At 40.1% G+C, this 21597-nt stretch overlaps 1 protein-coding gene across 3 annotated transcripts in view; it reads right to left on the reverse strand.

Annotated features, from left to right (window-relative positions):
• Window positions 1-356: 356 nt before the first annotated feature.
• Window positions 357-21597, reverse strand: part of LOC138642553 (serpin B8-like) — a 46462-nt gene continuing 25221 nt past the window's right edge. For all 3 annotated transcript variants that reach the window (XM_069730778.1, XM_069730780.1, XM_069730779.1), the window contains exons 4-7: window positions 21182-21299; window positions 11685-11827; window positions 9858-10016; window positions 357-880 (exon numbers count right to left, since the gene is read on the reverse strand). In XM_069730778.1, coding sequence (XP_069586879.1) covers window positions 482-880; window positions 9858-10016; window positions 11685-11827; window positions 21182-21299 — 819 coding nt within the window. In that variant the 3' untranslated portion in view covers window positions 357-481. The remainder of the gene's footprint in view (window positions 881-9857; window positions 10017-11684; window positions 11828-21181; window positions 21300-21597) is intronic.

Consider the following 21597-nt stretch of genomic DNA (forward strand, 5'->3'; position numbering starts at 1 on the left):
AGGATATCAGGGAAATCCAAGAGAGATGAAAATCCAACCAGGAACCATTGACAAGTGGCACTGCTGAAGGGAAGAGCCAGGCATAAATAGCCGAGCAGAAAGACAATCAGTGGAAGCAGCTGCAGACTGCTAAATCCAAGGAGCAGCCATACCACTTAAAACCACCGGAGGGAGCCCAAGAGCAGAACTCACAAAAGTGCCACTTACAACCACCGGAGGGAGCCCAAGAGCGGAATTCACAACAAGTTATTCCCTGTTGGCAGTATTGCGTATACTATTTAGTACATATATTAATGGTAAACTTACGGTACATTCTATCCTTACTTAGATTAATAAAAAAAAATCTGAACACTAAATTGTGATAGCATTTTATTCCAGTACAGAAGTAGAAAATATCTCTGAATAAATTATACTTTACATATACATTACATATGAGCTTCTCAAATTTACAAGTGATTACATAAAAAATACATTTCTTTTGTTAGGGATCATTTAGTATTCCACATAGAATTATACAGTTAGACTTCATGTGTTTTATGAAAAAGTAGAAGGGACGATCACACTTTACCTGTTCACCAGGAAAGCTGCGAACAGACATGACAGATGCCGTACTACTGGCAGCCTCAGTTCCTTTTTCATTGAGCTCTAAGACTGTTTGGTGATACACCTCAGACACAAACATATCGCTCTGCTTTGTCATTCCTGAGAAATCTGCTTTGGTTTGACTGAACGCATCTGAAATTCCAAGAGATGAAAGAATACTTTTCATGGAGAAGCTTTTCTCTATTCTGAACTTTGGCAGATGTACTAAGACATTCATCATCTTCATTTCTGAATTGTCCATCAATTTGTTTACTTCTTCCGCAGACATTGCTTTTACCTGAATCAAAAATACATGGTAAAATTATGTACAAGACTAAATCTTTTCTCAAGCAAACTCAAATTGGAGACATAATGTGGCACATGTGAATTCAGTGAGCACACTTTCAGATCTAACTCCCACTCTCAGATTCTCTGGTCATGATACCCTAAGTAAAGGGCCCAGGGTGCCTGGGGCAAAGTGCCCACTTAAAGTCATGGATGGTGCACCCTGACCCTTCACATTCGTTAATAACAAAAGCTTTTTTTCTGCAAGATGAGATCACCAAAGCTCACCCATTACAGTGACATCAAATTTGTTAGTTTTATTTATATTTATTACTTCTGTACAATATATATTTAATTTGAGAAAAACAGTTAGTTTCTCTGTTGCTATATTCTAAGACTCATTTGTACATTTATTTAAGGAGCTATATGAGGACTCAGTTGTTACAAATCAATATATAGTTTTCATTTGTATCATTTTTTGAAATGTGACTTTTTGATCACTTTTTAATCCACTTTTTGAGACGTGGAATAAGCATAGTTTTTACTGATAATATTTGTGGTACATAGACCCTTCTGATCAGTTTTTATTACATGTTTTTAGTAGGTGGGATAAACAAAAGCAGCAATTCGGATACTGTTTTTCTACGGATATCACTGTGTGTGATGAATGACAGTGTTAGGGTATGTGCACACGCTGCGGATTTTGCTGCGGATCTGCAGCGGTTTCCCATGCATTTACAGTATAATGTAAACCTATGGGAAACTAAATCCGCAGTGCACATGCTGCAGAAACGCAGCGGTTTACATTCCGCAGCATGTCAATTCTTTGTGCGGATTCCGCTGCGGGTTTACATCTGCTCCAATAGAAAACTGCAGGTGTAAACCCGCAGCGGAATCCGCAATAGAAACCGCGATAACTCCGCAGGAAAAACCGCAGCGGTTTTGCACTGCGGATTTATCAAATTCGCTGTGGAAAAAGCCGCAGCCCTCACCGATATGTGTGCACATAACCTTATAGTATTGAAGGATTCAATTATATTGATATATATTTTTTTATACTTTGCTACTTTTCAAATGAAAATCTCATATTAAAGAAAAATCTCTTTTTAAAGTAAATGATTTTTTAGGGGTTGTCACATTCTGAGAACACTAATGCCTTGTTTGCACTTTCAGTATTTGGTCAATATTTTACAGCAGTACATCAAAACCAGGAGTGGGAAAAAAAAGGCAGAAGTGGTTCACATGTTTTTATTATACTTTTCCAATTGTTCTACTTCTGATTTTGCCATACAAATACTAACTGACCAACACTAACGAATACTAACCAATACTCACCAAATACTGAATATGTGAATATGGCCTTAATGTTTAATTTTTTTACAGAAAGATTATTTTTTTCCCAACAATGTAATTTTTATTGGTATTAATTTAGGATGAAGACAACTTATTGTATATAAAATGCACAGTGTACTGTATGTAAAATACACTGCATTACTTATGTGCTATAGGGCATTATCCTAGCTTATTTAATGGGCTTTTTATCATTGTAGAATCAGGGCACTTTTTGTAAGATTTTCAGTTGCCAAAGCAACCAACTAGCAATCCATGGTCATTTTACAGTGGTGGTGATGGGCCTACAGTAAGAGTGCTTTCCCTGTGTTAACTGTTGGGATCAGAGCCACAATACGATGGTAGCTCAATTACTTATTAGATGTGACGCCTTCTTTGGATGACATGGACACAACGCCTGTCACTCTGTTATTCCGGGACTGTATATATACATCCAAATGTATCCTTTTTCTTCTTTTGTAAAGTTGCGCACCTGGCATTAAAGGTGCAAATTTTCCCTTCAATAGAATTCTTTGGGCACTGATATTTTTTGATTGTCCAGCATAAGAGGATAAAAGGCACACACCCTCTGGGAAGTTCTACGGTACAGGTGCTTCTCACAAAATTAGAATATCATCAAAAAGTTAATTTATTTCAGTTCTTCAATACAAAAAGTGAAACTCATCCAGTGCCTTGAGAAAGTATTCAGTTCCCTGGAACTTTTCAACCTTTTCCCACATATCATGCTTCAAACATAAAGATACCAAATGTAAATTTTTGGTGAAGAATCAACAAGTGGAACACAATTGTGAAGTTGAACGAAATGTATTGGTTATTTTACATTTTTTGGGGAAATCAAAAACTGAAAAGTGGGGCGTACAATATTATTCAGCCCCTTTACTATCAGTGCAGCAAACTCACTCGAGAAGCTCATTGTGGATATCTGAATGATCCAATGTTGTCTTCAATGTCTAATGATAATAAATATAATCCACCTGTGTGCAATCAAGTCTCTGTATAAATCCACCTGCTCTGTGATAGTCTGAGGGTTCTGTTTGAAGCACAGAGAGCATCATGAAGACCAAGAAACACAAAAGGCAGGTCCGTGATACTGTTGTTGTTTAAAGCCGGATTTGGATACAAAATGATTTCCAAAACTTTAAACATCCCAAGGAGCACTGTGCAAGCGATCATATTGAAATGGAAGGAGTATCATACCACTGCAAATCTACCAAGACCTGGCCGTCCCTCTAAACTTTCATCTCAAACAAGGAGAAGACTGATCAGAGATGCAGCCAAGAGGCTCATGATCACTCTGGATGAACTGCAGAGATCTACAGCTGAGGTGGGACAGTCTGTCCATAGGACAGCAATCAGTCGTACACTGCACAACTCTGGCCTTTATGGAAGAGTGGCAAGAAGAAGGCCATTTCTCAAAGATATCCATAAAAAGTGTTAAAGTTTGCAACAAGCCACCTGGGAGACACAGCAAACATGTGGAAGAAGGTGATTTGGTCAGATGAAACCAAAACCGAACTTTTTGGCAACAATGCCAAAACGATATGTTTGGCGTAAAGGCAACAAAGCTCATCACTCTGAACACACCATCCCCACTGTCAAGCATGGTGGTGACAGCGTCATGGTTTGGGCCTGCTTTTCTTCAGCAGGGACAGGGAAGATGTTTAAAATTGATAGGAAGATGAATGGAGCCAAATACAGGACCATTCTTGAAGAAAACCTGTTGGAGTCTGCAAAAGACCTGACAGAGATTTGTGCTATGGACCTGGTGGTTAGGAGCACCTGGAAAGACCTGATGGTTAAACTACACAGGACAAGCTCTGGGAAGTGGGAACTCTGCTGACCGCAATCCCTAATCCTATCACACACACTAGAAATAGCCGTGGAGCGTACCTAACAGGCCTAGACGCCTCGGCACAGCCTAAGAGCTAGCTAGCCCTAGAGATAGAAAATAAAGCCTACCTTGCCTCAGAGAAATTCCCCAAAGGAAAAGGCAGCCCCCCACATATATTGACTGTGAGTTAAGATGAAATACACAAACACAGGAATGAAAGAGGTTTCAGCAAAGGGAGGCCAGACTACCTAAACAGACAGAGGATAGAAAAGGTAACTTTGCGGTCAGCAAAAAAAAACTACAAAAGACCACGCAGAGTGTGCAAAAAGACCCCCGCACCGACTCACGGTGTGGAGGTGCCACTCTGCATCCCAGAGCTTCCAGCTAGGCAGACAGAATCATATTAGCAAGCTGGACAAGAAAACAAGAACAACAAAATAAACTAGCAGGGACTCCAAGAGCGAACTGAACCAGTACTGGAACATTGACAGGTGGCATGGGGTAACGATCTGGGTGGAGTTAAATAGAGCAGCCAGCCTAAGAATAACCCAGGTCACCTGTGGAAGGAACCTCAGAACCAGCCGCTCCACTCACAGCCACCAGAGGGAGTCCATGGACAGAACTCGCCAAAGTACCATTCATGACCACAGGAGGGAGTTTCAAAACAGAATTCACAACAGATTTGGTTTCCAACACGGCAATGATCCCAAACATAGAGCAAAATCTACAATGGAATGGTTCACAAATAAGCATATCCAGGTGTTAGAATGGCCAAGTCAAAGTCCAGACCTCAATCCAATCGAGAATCTGTGGAAAGAGCTGAAAACTGTTGTTCACAAATGATCTCCATCAAACCTCACTGAGCTTGAGCCAATTACCGTATATACTCGAGTATAAGCCGACCCGAGTATAAGCCGACCCCCCTAATTTTGCCACAAAAAACTGGGAAAACTTATTGACTCGAGTATAAGCCTTGGGTGGAAATGCAGCATTTACCGGTGAATTTCAAAAATAAAAATAGATAATTCTTGCCCCATAGCTGTGCCATATAGTGTTCTGCACCGTTCATTATTGCCCCATAGCTGTGCCATATAGTGCTCTGCACCGTTCATATTTCCCCATAGCTGTGCCATATAGTGCTCTGCACCATTCATATTTCCTCATAGCTGTGGCATATAGTGCTCTGCACCGTTCATATTGCCCCATAGCTGTGCCATATAGTGCTCTGCCCGTTCATATTTCCCCATAGCTCTGCCATATAGTGCTCTGCACCGTTCATATTGCCCTATAGCTGTGCCATATAGTGCTCTGCACCGTTGATTATTGCCCCATAGCTGTGCCATATAGTGCTCTGCACTGTTCATATTTCCCCATAGCTGTGCCATATAGTGCTCTGCACCGTTCATATTGCCCCATAGCTGTGCCACATAGTGCTCTGCACCGTTCATATTGCCCCATAGCTCTGCCATATAGTGCTCTGCACCGTTCATATTTCCCCATAGCTGTGCCCCATATAGTGCTCTGCACCGTTCATATTTCCCCATAGATGCTCCACATACAGTATATCTGTGCCATTTCTGCTGCTGCTGCAATAAAAAAAAAAAATGCCATACTCACCTCTCTTGCTTGCAGCTCCAAGCGTCCGGTCCCGGCGTCTCCCCGCTCTGACTGATCAGGCAGAGGGTGCCGCGCACACTATATGCGTCATCGCACCCTCTGACCTGCACAGTCAGAGCGGAGAGACGCCGGGAAGATGGAGCGGCGCCGGGAAGATGGAGCGGCGCCCGGTGGCTGGAATGAGGACAGGTAAATATGCGATACTTACCTGCTCCCGGCGTCCGGCTCCTTCCCCCGTACAGCTGGTCTTCGGTGCCGCAGCTTCTTCCTCTATCAGCGGTCACCGGCACCGCTGATTAGAGAAATGAATAGGCGGCTCCACCCCTATGGGAGGTGGAGCCGCCTATTCATTTCTCTAATGAGCGGTCCCACGTGACCGCTGAAAAGTGGAGGAACTGCAGCACCGAAGACCGTGGGACGGCAGGGGGAGCGTCAGGATTGCTGGAAGCAGGTAAGTATGCCTCAGCGCCCTCACCCCCTCACCCGCCGACCCTGCCACCCACCTTGACTCGAGTATAAGCCGAGAGGGGCACTTTCAGCCCAAAAATTTGGGCTGAAAATCTCGGCTTATACTCGAGTATATACGGTAAGAATGGGCAAGAATTTCAGTATTTCGATGTACAAAACTAATAGATACATACCCCAAGCAACTTGCAGCTCTAATCGCAGTAAAAGGTGGTGCAACAAAGTATTAAGTTAAAGGGGCCGAATAATATTGCACGCCCCACTATTCAGTTTTTGATTTCCACAAAAATTTAAAATAACCAATAAATTTCATTCAACTTTACAATTGTGTTCCACTTGTTGTTGATTCTTCACCAAAAATTTACATTTGGTATCTACCGTATATGTTTGAAGCATGATATTTGGGAAAAGGTTGAAAAGTTCCAGGGAGCCGAATACTTTCGCAAGGCACTGTATATTATATAGAGTCATTACAAACAGAGGTGATCTATTTAAGTGTTTATTTCTGTTAATGTTAATGATTATGGCATACAGCCGATGAAAACCCAAAAGTCATTATCTCAGTAAATTAGAATAATTAACAAAAACTCTGGAATACATCAATGGATTCCACTGATTCTGCAATAGTTTCTCTTGAAATTTGGCTAAAATTTTGAAAATGTAGCAATTTTTCAACTTTGAATTTTCATGCCCTTAAATCATAGAGACAAGTCACACAAAATAGTTAATAGGTAACATTTGCCACATGTCTACTTTACATTAGCACAATTTTGGAACAACATTTTTCTTGTTAGGAAGTTATAAGGGTTAAAAGTTGACCAGAGGTGCCAGAACAGCAAAACTCCCCATATGTAACCCCATTTTACAAACTACACCTCTCAATGAATTTATCTATTGGTGCAGTGATCATACTGACATCACGGGTGTGTCACAGAATTTTATACCATTGGGCAAGTTAAGAAAAAATAACTACATTTTTACAAATTGTATTTTAACCCTAGATTTTACATTTCAACACAAGAAGTGGGTAAACATGGCACCAAAATTTTTCCCACAATTTCTACTGAACATGACAATACCCCATATGTGGCTGTACAGTACTACTTAGCTATATGGAGAGTCTCAGGAGGAACAGAGTGCTATTTCCCTCCTGGAGCGCAGATTTTCCTTGAACAGTTTGCGGACTCCATATACAGAGCCTCTAATTCCTAGAAGAGCAGAAACCCCCCTCAAGTGACCCCATTTGGGAAACTATACCCCTTGGGGAATTTATCTACAGGTGTAGTGACGATTTTGACTCCATGGGTATTTTCCAGAAGCAAGCAGCCATGAATATTGCCGAGTGAAAATTGAAACTGCTGTTGTAGTAACGAGTACTGCTGTAGGGATCAGTACGTTGTAGTCACCAGTATGTTATGCCCAGCCCAGCCTGTGCTTCTGGAGACATGCACCCCTAAGTTTGGCGAGCTCTCATTGCTTCAGAAATGCCAAATGTGGATGAGAAGATATATGTGGTTTAGGTACACTCTGGGGCTCAGAAGGGAGGGGGCATTTGGATTTGGGAGTGCAGAGTTTGCTGAATTTCTTTTGGCGGGTGAGGAGCCATTTCACTTTTTCCAGAGCCTTTATGGTACTAGTAATGTGGAAGCTCCCCATATTTCCATTTACAGATGACAGATCTGAGTGGGGCTTGCTTTTTGTGGATTGAGTTGAAGCTTTTATTGGGAACATTTTACATAACGTTTGAGATCACATTTATCTGGCGTGCTAAGCTGAGCACTTACCTTGGGGTTTTCATTTAAATCTCTGAGTGACGTGAGTCAGATGAAACCCCGAGGGATCCAGTTGCTATAATAAGGCAGCGGAGTTACTGTGGACTCCATCTGGCCTCTGTTCATCGGTATTCTTTTCAGACGTGCACAAAATTGTGGCCGACAGCACTTTTGTGCAATCCTAAAAAGACAGACATCGCCAGATCACAAATCAGACGGCATCCACAGTGCCTCCATCTGCCTCATTATAGGGAATCTTCTGCAAGAGGTTCCGTCTGAATCACGTATTTCAGAGATTTACACGGAAATCCAGGTGCAAGCGGCTCAGCGTAGAGCGCGGAATAAATGTGCGATTCCTCATTTATGTAGTTTTTTTTTATGTTTTGGGCTCTTACACAATAAAAACTATTTTATTGAAAGAATAATTATTTTTGCATTTCTTTATTCTGACAGCTATAACTTTTTTACTTTTCTGCTGATGAAGCTGTAAGGTGGCTTGTTTTTTGCGGGACAAGATGACATTTTCAGAGGTACCATGTCTATTTATATCCGTCTTTTTTATTGCGTTTTATTCCACTTTTTGTTAGGCAGTATGATGATAAAGCATTGTTTTTTGCCTTGTTTTTTATTTTTTTTATAGTGCTCACTTAAGGGGTTAAATAGTGGGACAGTTTTATAGCTCAGGTCGTTGCAGACGCAGGGATGCCAAATATGTGTACTTTTATTGTTTATATATTTTTTAATACAAGTATTTATTTATATATATATCTTTTAATTTTTTGTTATTAATTTTGATATTTGTTAAAATATTTTTGCAATTATTTTAAATAAAATTTTTTACCTTTTTTTTACTTTTTTACTTTGTCCTAATACGGGACAATCATTTTTTGCAGGCTGATTGCTTGTACAGCATGAGGATACAGCAGCATCCCCATTCTGTAGAAACTGTCAGCTCTCCACTGACAGAGAAACTTGCTGATCATGCACTGTGCATGATCAAGCAACTTTCCTACCTCTGGTGACCTGGATGTGGTCATGAGGACATCGGGTCACCATGGCAACTATCAGGACCCCGCGTCATTCCGTGGGGTCTCCGATCCAAAGGCAGAGAGGCTGTCATCCCTCTGCCGGCTCCCAGAATACTGCGCTTGCCATGCAGTAATAGTACGTCCCTGGTCAGATAGGCCCAGGGCACAGGGACATATTATTATAACAAATGTCACATAGGGGTTAATTATTCTCCTGTGTGCCTATAAATGAATGTAGATGCAGATGTTAGTAATTACTCTCAAGGCCTCCTTCACATATCCATATAAAACATGTACATGAAAAGCAAATGTCAGTGTCATCAGTATTTTCCATCAGTGTGTCATCCGTGTGTTATCCATGTGTACGTTTTACCTTCAGTACCTCATCAGTGTTTTCCAGTATGGATAAAGAAATAAATAAATGACAAATCTTCTCCTATACTTTGCAATGATGGTACTTAGTCCATGAAAAAAAACAGATGCCACACGTACTGGAAACATGGACGTGTGAAGGAGGCCTATGCGAGTTGTCCAGGATTACAAAGACAAGACTGCTTTCTCCCAGAAACAGTGCCACACCTGTGCACAGGTTTTGTGTGTTATTGCAGCTAATTTCGTTGACTGTAATACTAGTGCGCACACAAGCCAATAATGTTGTAACACCATTTTTTCAGTACTGGACAACCCTTTAAATTTTAGTGGAGACAACAAATCACAGTTAAATCACATGAAATCACAGTCCATAATTCATTCAGTGTGAGCATTTTTTGGGAGCCAGCTATATCACCTCCTTTTCTATATATTGTTGACATGCCATAAACATTTATAATCCTTGAAATGTAATTTAGTAAGGAATGTGCACTAGATTGATACATTTCTCTTAGCTTTTAATACAAATGTGTACTGTGTGCCTTATCTTAATCTTACCTGTTTAAACCCAGAATTATTATCTGGAACAATTAAAACCATTGCATAGTCTTGTTTCACACCGTAAGGAAGCTCCAACACTTTTATGCCGGTATTCTTTATGCATTTTACTTTGAAGTAACTTGTGATCTGCATCATATCTACCATCACTTTTTCATTCTGAGAAATAGTCAAAAACACAAAGTAATAACCTGATTATTTTTCGCAACGAACATAGAGAAATGACAGCTCAGTTCACTTATATTTTATTTCTTATATAGCACCATCATATTCAGACATCATCAATGTCCCCAGTGGTGCTCACAATCTAGATTACTTATCAGTATATCTTTGGAGAGCAGAAGGAAATTGGAGTACCTGCAGGAAACCCACACAAACACGACGAGGAGAACATGCAAACGTTTGAGCCCAAGCCCCCATCTTTAAAAAAGTCACCATGTTGACCACCAAATCTCAGTTTTCATTTGTTTTACTTTATGTATATATATCATCAATGCTACGTTATACATATAAACAGCACAAAGTAAAACTATCCATGTTTACATGTGGTATAGAAGGATGAGGCAGCAAGATTTAAATTTCTCCTCATCTGCTGTAGGTAGGAGCTGCACAGATTGAAGCCCATGCTGTATAGGGCTCTGCATTGTAATGGAGACCATATTGAGAAAGGCTAAGAAAATATAATTTGATTTTTTTAATTTGACTAATTGCTTTATTGTAAAACATTTAGAGGAACAATACTTAAAAATATAAATTATGGTTTTAAAATGCTACAAGCCTGTCACATATGTCAAACTAAATTTTCAGGAGCTATTCACAAATAGATTTGACCACAATTGTACGACCTCTATTAGACGTCTAACTCTAATCTTTGCTTTACATTTACAACATGTAAATACAAAACTATGTAAAGCAGTTAATACAAGAGAAGATAGTATTCTGCTACAGATGGATCTGGATAAGTTGGAAACTTGGGCTGAAAGGTGGCAGATGAGGTTTAACAATGATAAATGTAAGGTTATACACATGGGAAGAAGGAATCAATATCACCATTACACACTGAACGGGAAACCACTGGGTAAATCTGACAGGGAGAAGGACATGGGGATCCTAGTTAATAATAAACTTACCTGGAGCAGCCAGTGCCAGGCAGCAGCTGCCAAGGCAAACAGGATCATGGGGTGCATTAAAAGAGGTCTGGATACACATGATGAGAGCATTATACTGCCTCTGTACAAATCTCTAGTTAGACCGCAGATGGAGTACTGTGTCCAGTTTTGGGCACCGGTGCTCAGGAAGGATATAATGGAACTAGGGAGAGTGCAAAGGAGGGCAACAAAATTAATAAAGGGGATGGGAGAACTACAATACCCAGATAGATTAGCGAAATTAGGATTATTTAGTCTAGAAAAAAGACGACTGAGGGGCGATCTAATAACCATGTATAAGTATATAAGGGGACAATACAAATATCTCGCTGAGGATCTGTTTATACCAAGGAAGGTGACGGGCACAAGGGGGCATTCTTTGCGTCTGGAGGAGAGAAGGTTTTTCCACCAACATAGAAGAGGATTCTTTACTGTTAGGGCAGTGAGAATCTGGAATTGCTTGCCTGAGGAGGTGGTGATGGTGAACTCAGTCGAGGGGTTCAAGAGAGGCCTGGATGTCTTCCTGGAGCAGAACAATATTGTAACATACAATTATTAGGTTCTGTAGAAGGACGTAGATCTGGGGATTTATTATGATGGAATATAGGCTGAACTGGATGGACAAATGTCTTTTTTCGGCCTTACTAACTATGTTACTATGTTACTAAATAAGTCTTACCGACAGTCTTGTGAAGGGAGCCTTGGAAGTCTTCATTTCATTAAATGGTTTTGTCCAGTTTGCAGCAAAATACAGAGTATTTGCGATTATTAACTTTGTGGTTGTAGAAATCGATTGATCAGGTAAAAATCGTTGAATTTTTCCTGCACAGGAGAAATTGGTAATTTTGATATTAACGATAGTAAATTTGAAAATGCGCACATTAGCAATCAGCCTAATTTCTATATGGATGTTTTATATTAAACACACTCTTAACTTTTCTAAATGATAGGTACTACTTAACATTCAGCAGATCAGTGGGTGTTCAGGTCATAAGACCGCCACTGCTCTGCAGCGTGCTGCTCAGCAGGCAGAAACACTGAGCTTCTGCCTGAATGCACATTGGATGATGTACAAACTCAATAGCAAGTCATTTAGCTTGTACACAGAGTGAAAAATAAGCCCACATACATTTTATTAACCCCTTTCTGATATTGGGCATAATAGTACACAGATGCCGGACTCCCTGTTTAGTGGGGACTCCGGCGCTGAGCCCGCACAATTCCAGGCACATGACAGCTCATCTACACTGTGTTCCAAATTATTATGCAAATTATATTTTTCTTGGATTTTCCAAAATGGTCGGTGCAAATGACAGTCAGTCTAATAACAGTCATCACCCGTTAGATTATACATCGAATTTTATTGAAGAAACCTCCCAATGATAACAGTATATTCTCCAAAATAAATAAAAACTCAAAATGCACTGTTCCAAATTATTAGGCACAGTAGAATCTCTATATATTTGATATGTTTTAAAGAACTGAAAATGCTCATTTGTGGAATTTGCAGCATTAGGAGGTCACATTCACTGAACAAAAAAGCTATTTAACTCCAAAACCTCCTAACAGGCCAAGTTACATGTTAACATAGGACCCCTTCTTTGATATGACCTTCACAATTCTTGCATCCATTGAACTTGTGAGTTTTTGGAGAGTTTCTGCTTGTATTTCTTTGCATGAAGTCAGAATAGCCTCACAGAGCTGCTGTTTTGATGTTTTGATGTGATGTGTCAAAGGTTCTCTGTACAGTTCAGGTCAGGTGAAGATGGTGGCCACACCATGAGTTTATCTCCTTTTATGCCCATAGCAGCCAATGACTCAGAGGTATTCTTTGCAGCATGAGATGGTGCATTGTCATGCATGAAGATGATTTTGCTCCTGAAGGCACGTTTCTGCTTTTTAGACCATGGAAGAAAGTTGTCAGTCAGAAACTCTAAATACTTTGCAAAGGTTATTTTCACACCTTCAGGAACCTTAAAGCGTCCTACCAGCTGTTTCCCCGTGATTCTGGCCCAAAATGTGACTCCTCCACCTCCTTGCTGACGTCGCAGCCTTGTTGGGACATGCAGGCCATCCACCAACCATCCACTACCTCATCCATCTGGACCATCAAGGGTTGCTCGACACTCATCAGTAAACAACACTATTTGGAAATTAGTGTTCATGTATGTCTGGGCCCACTTTAACCATTTCTGCTTGTGAACACTGTTTAAGGGTGGCTGAATATTAGGTTTATGCACCACAGCAAGCCTTTAAAGGATCCTACACCTTGAGGTTCAAGGGACTCCAGAGGCACCAGCAGCTTCAAATAACTGTTTTCTGCTTTGTAATGGTATTTTGACAGATGCTCTCTTAATCCCATGAATTTGTCTGGCAGAAACCTTCCTCATTATGCCTTTATCTGCATGAACTCTGTCTGTGCTCTGTTTCAGTCACAAATCTCTTCACTGTATGATGACCACTCTTAAGTTTTCGTGGAATATCTAATGTTTTCATACCTTGTCCAAGGCATTGCACTATTTAATGCTTTTCAGCAGCAGAGAGATCCTTTGTAGTTCTCATATTACTTGAAACCTGTGGCCTGCTTAATAATGTGGAACATAATTTTTTAGTAGTTTTCCTTTAATTAGAATCATCTGGAAAACTAATTATCACATGTGTTTAAGATTGATTTCAGTGATCCATTAGGCCCTGAGACACAATACCATCCATGAGTTTATTTGAAAAACAAAACAATTAAATCTTTATGACACTTAAATCCAATTTGCATAATAATTTGGAACACAGTGTATACAGCTGACATGTGCCTGCAACAGCCGTGGCCAATCTCTGACAGTGGCATTTAACAAGCGCTTAGCGGCAGCGCATTGCTAATTCCACCCATCTGTGATCCCGTCACATGTTCTTGGGTCACCGATGGGTCGGCATGACAACCAGAGATCTGCAGCAGGCCGTATATGGTTTTCATTGCCAGATTGCTATGAGCGCTGTTATGATACGGTGGTCTAGGAGCAACATGGAACGAGCTCTAAAGGAAGTGGTAACTGTACTGACCGCAGTCCCTAAGCTAAACACAACACTAGAAGTAGCCGTGGAATGCTCCTAACTCTCCCTAGGCATCTCGTCACAGCCTAAGAGCTAACTACCCCTAAAGCTAGAAGCAGGAAAGCTATATTGCCTCAGAGAAAATCCCCAAAGGATAGATTAGCCCCCCACAAATAATGACTGTGAGTGGAGAGGGAAAAGACATACACAGAATGAAACCAGGATGAGCACAGGAGGCCAGTCTAACTAAATAGATAGGACAGGATGGAATACTGTGCGGTCAGTATAAAACACTACAAAAATCCACGCAGAGTTTACAAAAAATCTCCACACCTGACTAAAGGTGTGGAGGGCAAATCTGCCTCCCAGAGCTTCCAGCAAGACAGAATAAATTCACACTGATAAGCTGGACAAACATAGAAAGCACAGAATGGATAAGTCCACAATCTATGGACAGAAAAGGGCAAGCAAAAACTTAGCTTAGCTGAACTGGTCAGGATAACAGGGAACTCCAATGAGATGTGAATCCAACCAGGAACCATTTACAAGTGGCACTGGCTGAAGATAGAGCCAGACTTAAATAGCCAAGCAGAAGAGACGATAAGTGGAGGCAGCTGATGACAGCTAACTCCAAGGAGCAGCCATACCACTAGAAACCACAAGAGGGAGCCCAAGAGCAGAACTCACAAAAGTGCCACTTACAACCACCGGAGGGAGCCCAAGAGCGGAATTCACAACAGAGCGCCATCCCATGGTCGGCGCTCATAGCAAATGCCTGTGTGTAGCAGAGCAGATCAAAGTACTGCAGCTTCTAGTCTCCCATGGAGACTATTGAAGCATGCAAAAAGTAAAAAAAAATGTTTTGAAAAATGTTTAAAAAAATAAAAATATAAAAGTTTAAATAACCTCCCTTTTGCCTCATTCAAAACAAAATATAAAAAATCAAATATGCACATATTTTGTGTCAGAATTGTCCAACAAATATGAAAAATGAATTAACCCGATCGCTAAACAGTGTAATAAGTAAAAAATTAAAAACCCTCACCCAGCCCATGATCATGAAAAATAGAGACGCTACAGGTCTCGGAAAATGGCACTTTTTTTAACCAAATTTTGGATTTTTTTTCACCTCTAAAATAAAAAAGAACCTAGACATGTTTGGGGTCTATGAACTCGTAAAGAACTAGAAAAACATAATGGTAGGTCAGTTTTAGCATTTCGTGAACATGGTAAAAAAAAGCAACTGTGGAATTGTACTTTTTTTGTAATTTCACCGCATTTGGAATTTTTTTCCTGTTTTCCAGTGTACGATATGTTAAAACCAATGGTGTCGTTCAAAAGTACAACTTGTCGCACACAAAAACGCCCTCACATGGCCATTTTAACTGAACAATAAAAAAGTTATGGCTCTAGGAAGAAGGGGAGCAAAAAACAAAAGCACAAAAACTGAAATACCTCTGGTCATTAAAGAGTGAAAGGTTTTAAAGGGAACCTATCATGTCAAAAAATGTTATGAACCTGCATATATGATGCTAATTGCATTATAAAGCAGTGCACTGACGCTCAGCTACTGGGAGGAAATTAGTTTTATTCCTCCCGGCAGCCCCTGACTTTCAGTCATAGTAATCAGCAGCTGTAACCATGCCCTCCCGCTATCTGTCAGGCCCAAGGCATGGTTACAGCCACCACTCACTGAGTAGTAACTGATGCCACACCAGCTATGCCTCTATTACTGAAAAAGGAGGCTGCCTGGAAGAAAAAAGCTAATTTCTTCCCTGCAGCTGGGCTTTCAGTGTGGCAGCCTGGCAGTCTATAATGCTATTAACCTGCATATTAAACCCATATCTGCAGGTTAATAACATTTTTAGACATGACAGGTACCATTTAAACCTGTGTATCGTTTGTGTGCATTGTCAGGGAAAGCTAAGTGTCTGTGTATTAAGTGGCTTTTGAGCTTTCGGTGGGGGACTCAGTACCCAAACCATCACAAATTTGTTGTATAAGTAGTAATAAATAAATAAATACTCTTGAAATAACTCAGGACAAATGTATACATGTTTCCAGGTGATTACTTGTTTACGGTTGGTAATTACTTATTTTTGGTTATGTTTGCATCCATTCATATGAACACAATAACAATGTTTACTATTAACCGTAAAATCATGATAAATGCAAGATATATATATATATATAAAGGAAATCTGTCAGTAGAATGAACCCTCCTAAAATATATAAGCTGTCTACAGTGAGGAAAAAAAGTATTTAGTCAGCCATCAATTGTGAAAGTTCTCCGCTTAAAAAGATGAGAGACGCCTGTAATTCACATCATAGGTAGGCCACAACTATGAAAGTCAAATTTGAGAAAGCAAATCCAGAAAATCACCTTGTCTGATTTGACAAGAATTATTTTGCATGTTATGGTGGAAAATAAGTATTTGGTCACTTAAAACATGCAAGATTTCCTTTACCCTCTTCTTTAATAGGTTCCTCTGTCCTCCACTCATTGCCTGTAGTAATGGCACCTTTTTGAACTTGTTATCAGTATAAAAGACACCTGTCCACAACCTCAAACAGTCACACTCCAAACTCCACTATGGTGAAGAAGACCAAAGAGCTGTCGAAGGACACAGGCTGGGAAGACTGAATCTGCAATAGGCAAGCAGCTTGGTGTGATGAAATCAACAGTGGGAACAATAATATGAAAATGGAAGACACACAAAACCACTGATAATCTCCCTCGATCTGGGGCTCCACGCAAGATCTTACCCCGTGGGGTCAAAATGATCAGAAGAATGGGGAGCAAAAATCCCAGAACCACATGGGGGACCTAGTGAATGACCTGCATAGATCTGAGACCACCGTAACAAAGGCTACCATCAGTAACACACTATGCCGCCAGGGACTCATCCTGCAGTACCAGAGGTGTCCCCCTGTTTATGTTTGGAGGAGACAGGATGCTGAGTTACATCCAAAGAATACCATACCTACTGTGATGCATGGGGGCGGCAACATCATGCTTTGGGACTGTTTCTCTGCAAAGGGACAGGACAACTGATCCATGTACATGAAAGAATGAATTGGGCCATGTATCGTGAGATTTTCAGTGCAAACCTCCTACCATCAGCAAGGTCATTGAAGATGAAACGTGGATGGGTCTTTCAGCATGATAATGATCCCAAGCACACCACCATGGTAACGAAGGAGTGGCTTCATAAGAAGCATATGAAGGACCTGGAGTGGCCTAGCCATTCTCCAGATCCAAATCCCATAGAAAACTTTTGGAGGGAGTTGAAAGTCTGTGTTGCCCAGCGACAGGCTTAAAACATCACTCCTCTACAGGAGATCTGCATGGAGGAATGGGCCAACATACCACCAACAGTGTGTGCCAACCTTGTGAAGACTTACAGAAAACGTTTGACCTCTGTCATTGCCAACAAAGGAAATATAACAAAGCTATGAGATGAACTTTTGTTAATGACCAAGTAATTATTTTCCACCATAAATTGCAAAAAAATCTTGCCAAATCAAAAAAGGTGATTTTGCGGATTTGTTTTCTCAATTTTAACTCTCATAGTTGTGGTCTACCAATGATGTCAATTGCAGGCCTCTCTCATCTTTTACAGTGGGAGAACTTGCACAATTGGTGGTTGACTAAATACTTTTTTCCCCACTGTATGGGCATGTAGGTAATAGGAAGATGAATAACATGTCTTATTCCAGAGAAATCTATGGGGTTTTTTTTGTATGTAAATGTCCTCTTCCTAGCTATGGGGATGATATTGCTTGGAATTTAACTCTGCCTCCAGATATTATTTTACATAAAGAGGGAGCTACCAGTGTGAAACAAGTAACTAACACAGAACAGGAGAAATTAGATTAATCTTTTTGCAAACACATTTTTTGTAGCTATCTGAGCTCTACTGTATTGCTGCAATAGTGCAACCCTGTCTGCCTATGAGATGGAAGCTGAAGCTGATAGGAACCTGCAGATGTGTCAGGTATAATCACACTCAGAGCTCTGCAGTAAGATCAGGAGAGCAGAGTGTGGCCAATACACATTACACTGATAACTCCTCTACTTAAAATACGCTCTGGAGGCAGAGTTACCTCCAGGAAGCATCCCCTCCCCCATATTCTGGAAGAGGTAATATGCATAAAGTGATAAAAGATTAGTTATCCACAACAAGACCTCTGATATGAGGCATACAGGTATGACTTTTTTTCAGCAGTTTATACCCCGAATACCCTTATTAATAGTTTGGATAGGCAAATGAAGTGACAGATTCCCTTTAACCCCTTCACGACATGCGCCGTACTAGTACTGTGCATGCCTTGTCACCCCCTTTGATGTGGGCTCCGGCGGTGAGCCCACATCAAAATCGCGACATGTCAGCTGTTTTGTACAGCTGACATGTGCTCGCAATAGCGGCGGGTGAAATCGCTATTCACCCGCCGCTATTAACCTGTTAAATGCCGCTGTCAAACGCAGACAGCGGCATTTAACCGGCGCTTCCGGCCGGGCGGCCGGAAATTATGTCATCGCCGACCCCCGACACATGATCGGGGTCGGCGATGCATCAGGAAGGTAACCATAGAGGTCCTTGAGACCTCTATGGTTACTGATGTCGGCCTGCTGTGAGCGCCCCCCTGTGGTCGGCGCTCACAGCACACCTGCATTTCAGCTACATAGCAGCGATCTGATGATCGCTGCTATGTAGCAGAGCCGATCAGGCTATGCCAGCTTCTAGCCTCCCATGGAGGCTATTGAAGCATGGCACAAGTAAAAAAAAATGTTTTTAAAAATATGAAAAAAATATAAAAAATATAAAAGTTTAAATCACCCCCTTTCGCCCCATCCTAAATAAAACAATTAAAAAAAAAAAACCTACACGTATTTGGCATCGCCGCGTTCAGAATCGCCCGATCTATCAATAAAAAAAGCACCTGATCGCTAAACAGCGTAGCGAGAAAAAAATCCGAAACGCCAGAATTACGTTTTTTTGGTCGCCGTGACATTGCATTAAAATGCAATAACGGGTGATCAAAAGAACGTATCTGCACTGAAATGGTATCATTAAAAATGTCAGCTCGGCACGCAAAAAATAAGCCCTCACCCGACCCCAGATCACGAAAAATGGAGACGCTTCGGGTATCGGAATATGGCACTTTTTTTTTTTTTTAAGCAAAGTTTTGAATTTTTTTTTCACCACTTGGATAAAAAATAACCTAGTCATGTTAGATGTCTAGGAACTCGTAATGACCTAGAGAATCACAATGGCAGGTTAGTTTTAGCATTTAATGAACCTAGCAAAAAAGTCAAGCAAAAAACAAGTGTGGGATTGCACTTTTTTTGCAATTTCACCGCACTTGGAATTTTTTTCTTATTTTCTAGTAAAAGACATGGTAAAACCACTGGTGTCGTTCAAAAGTGCAACTCGTCCCGCAAAAAATAAGCCCTCACATGACCATATTGACGGAAAAATAAAAAAGTTATGGCTCTGGGAAGGAGGGAAGTGAAAAATGAAAACGCAAAAACAAAAAAGGGCCGCGACTTGAAGGGGTTAAAATAAACTTTAGTTTTTGTGTTACTATATTCTGAGAGTTATAAATGTCATAATGCTAAAACAACAGAGTTTGTGAGTACTTATTTTTTATGGGACAAACTAGTTTTCATTGGTAACATTTTTTGGGTAGATACACCCAAAATAAACAAAACAGTATTTCTAGAATAGAGTTTTATTTTTTTTCTTTATGGTGTTTACTGCACAGTATAGTTTACATATTCCCTTTATTCTATGAATCACGGTGACGTCTGATTTAAAAACATTTCTCTAATTTTTATGTTTTATCTGTTTCACAAAAAAAAACACTTTTGCTTTTTTGTGTCGCCATATTCTGAAAGTCATGATCTTTTTTTTTACTTTGCTGAGTGGACTTTTATCAGTAAACAATTTTCGAATACATACAACTTATTGATCATTAATGAGGCAGAATGGAAAAATGTTCGGCAGATAGATTACATCATAGTTTTACAGTTCTGGTATTTACAATCATAGCAATATAAATTATTTATAGTTTTTTTATTGTTCATTTTTTATAATAAAGTATATTCTAATGTTTAATAGTGAATGTGTTTTTAACATCGGTTTTCTTTTTTTTCCAGTAATTATAAATTGTTTGTTTTTCAAGGAGACTTGAACATACAAGTTTTTGATCACTGATATAATACACTGCACTACTTTTGTAGTGCAGTGTATTATGCTTGCCTACGTGTCATATTTATATAGTGGGAGGCAGGCTATTACACAGGGCTTGCCAGGCTTTCTCAGTTTGCAGAGCTTAAGGCCTTCAGCCAAGTTGCCAACTTGGCCTTATATTTTCCTCTGGACTGCTTATCAAAAGATCACAGAACTACAATATTTCTTGGACACCTTGGAAAACCATAACAAATCATTATGATTATAAGTGATATATGTCTACAGCCCATAAGTCTGATATGTAGACATGAGCTGCAATTACGGGAAACTGCAAAATATTGACAATTACAACCATAACAATCTGTATAAGTTTCTTCAGATTCAAAGAAATCACTGACACCTTACATTTTTTAATAGACAAGACAAAAAGGTGCCCAATTTTTTACGAACTATCCTGTAATTTCTGGACAGTTTGCAACCCTGGACTTCAGTTGCCAAAGCAACCCATCAGCACCCCTATCAACCTTGGCATGAAGAGGGCAAATATCTGCAATGGGAGTTTTCTGTGCCTGTTAGAGCAAGAACCCCACTGTCAGGAGCCTTAATTGAAGGTATTCATTAAGAGGTTAGCCTCTACACGCTGAGATAAAAATATTGAGGAATCGAACCAAAGTATGTTAGAACATTGTTTTAATGTTTCATTTCACAATAAAATACGGTACTTTATTTACATAGAAACTGAAGACCCCTTTATGAATTTGGTAACTGGGGTTAAGAAAACAAGAAAGATGTACGTCATGTACACATACGTAATCGTTTCTTCTTTTTTTTATTTTATATTGGATGAAACCTTAAGCTTTTGAGCTTATAAATGCAGAGGGATAAATATGTATCAGCTATAATCTTAATGCTATGAATAAAATGTTAATCACACCTCGTGTCTGTTGAGTAATCCAGTCATTAATGTGCTTCCTTGATGTTTCTGGGTCACTCAGAAAATCTAGTTGTTCCAAACCTGCATCATATAAATTCTTGGTGTCCTCCAAAAATGTCTGAGAAAAGATGCGATGTGTGTTAGAATCACTGAGAATGGATAGATAAAAGTATTCCACATTTGTAAATATGCAGCAAGCGCTAATATTGGGGGCAGGATAAACTCCCTTGATGACCAAGTGTGGGGGCTAAAGAAAGTTTTCTCCTACCTTTAGTCCGCAAACTTCAGCATAATAATTGGAAGATTTATAATCAGTCATTTAATTACCCTCTGTTATCACCCTTCCCATTAGTCCTAAACTTATCATCAGTGGCGTAACTTGTGTGCCCCCTCGCAAAATTTCCAAGAGAACCATG

The sequence above is a fragment of the Ranitomeya imitator genome, chromosome 6 (genome assembly GCF_032444005.1).
Source record: "Ranitomeya imitator isolate aRanImi1 chromosome 6, aRanImi1.pri, whole genome shotgun sequence".
In the NCBI taxonomy this organism is placed as follows: domain Eukaryota; kingdom Metazoa; phylum Chordata; class Amphibia; order Anura; family Dendrobatidae; genus Ranitomeya; species Ranitomeya imitator.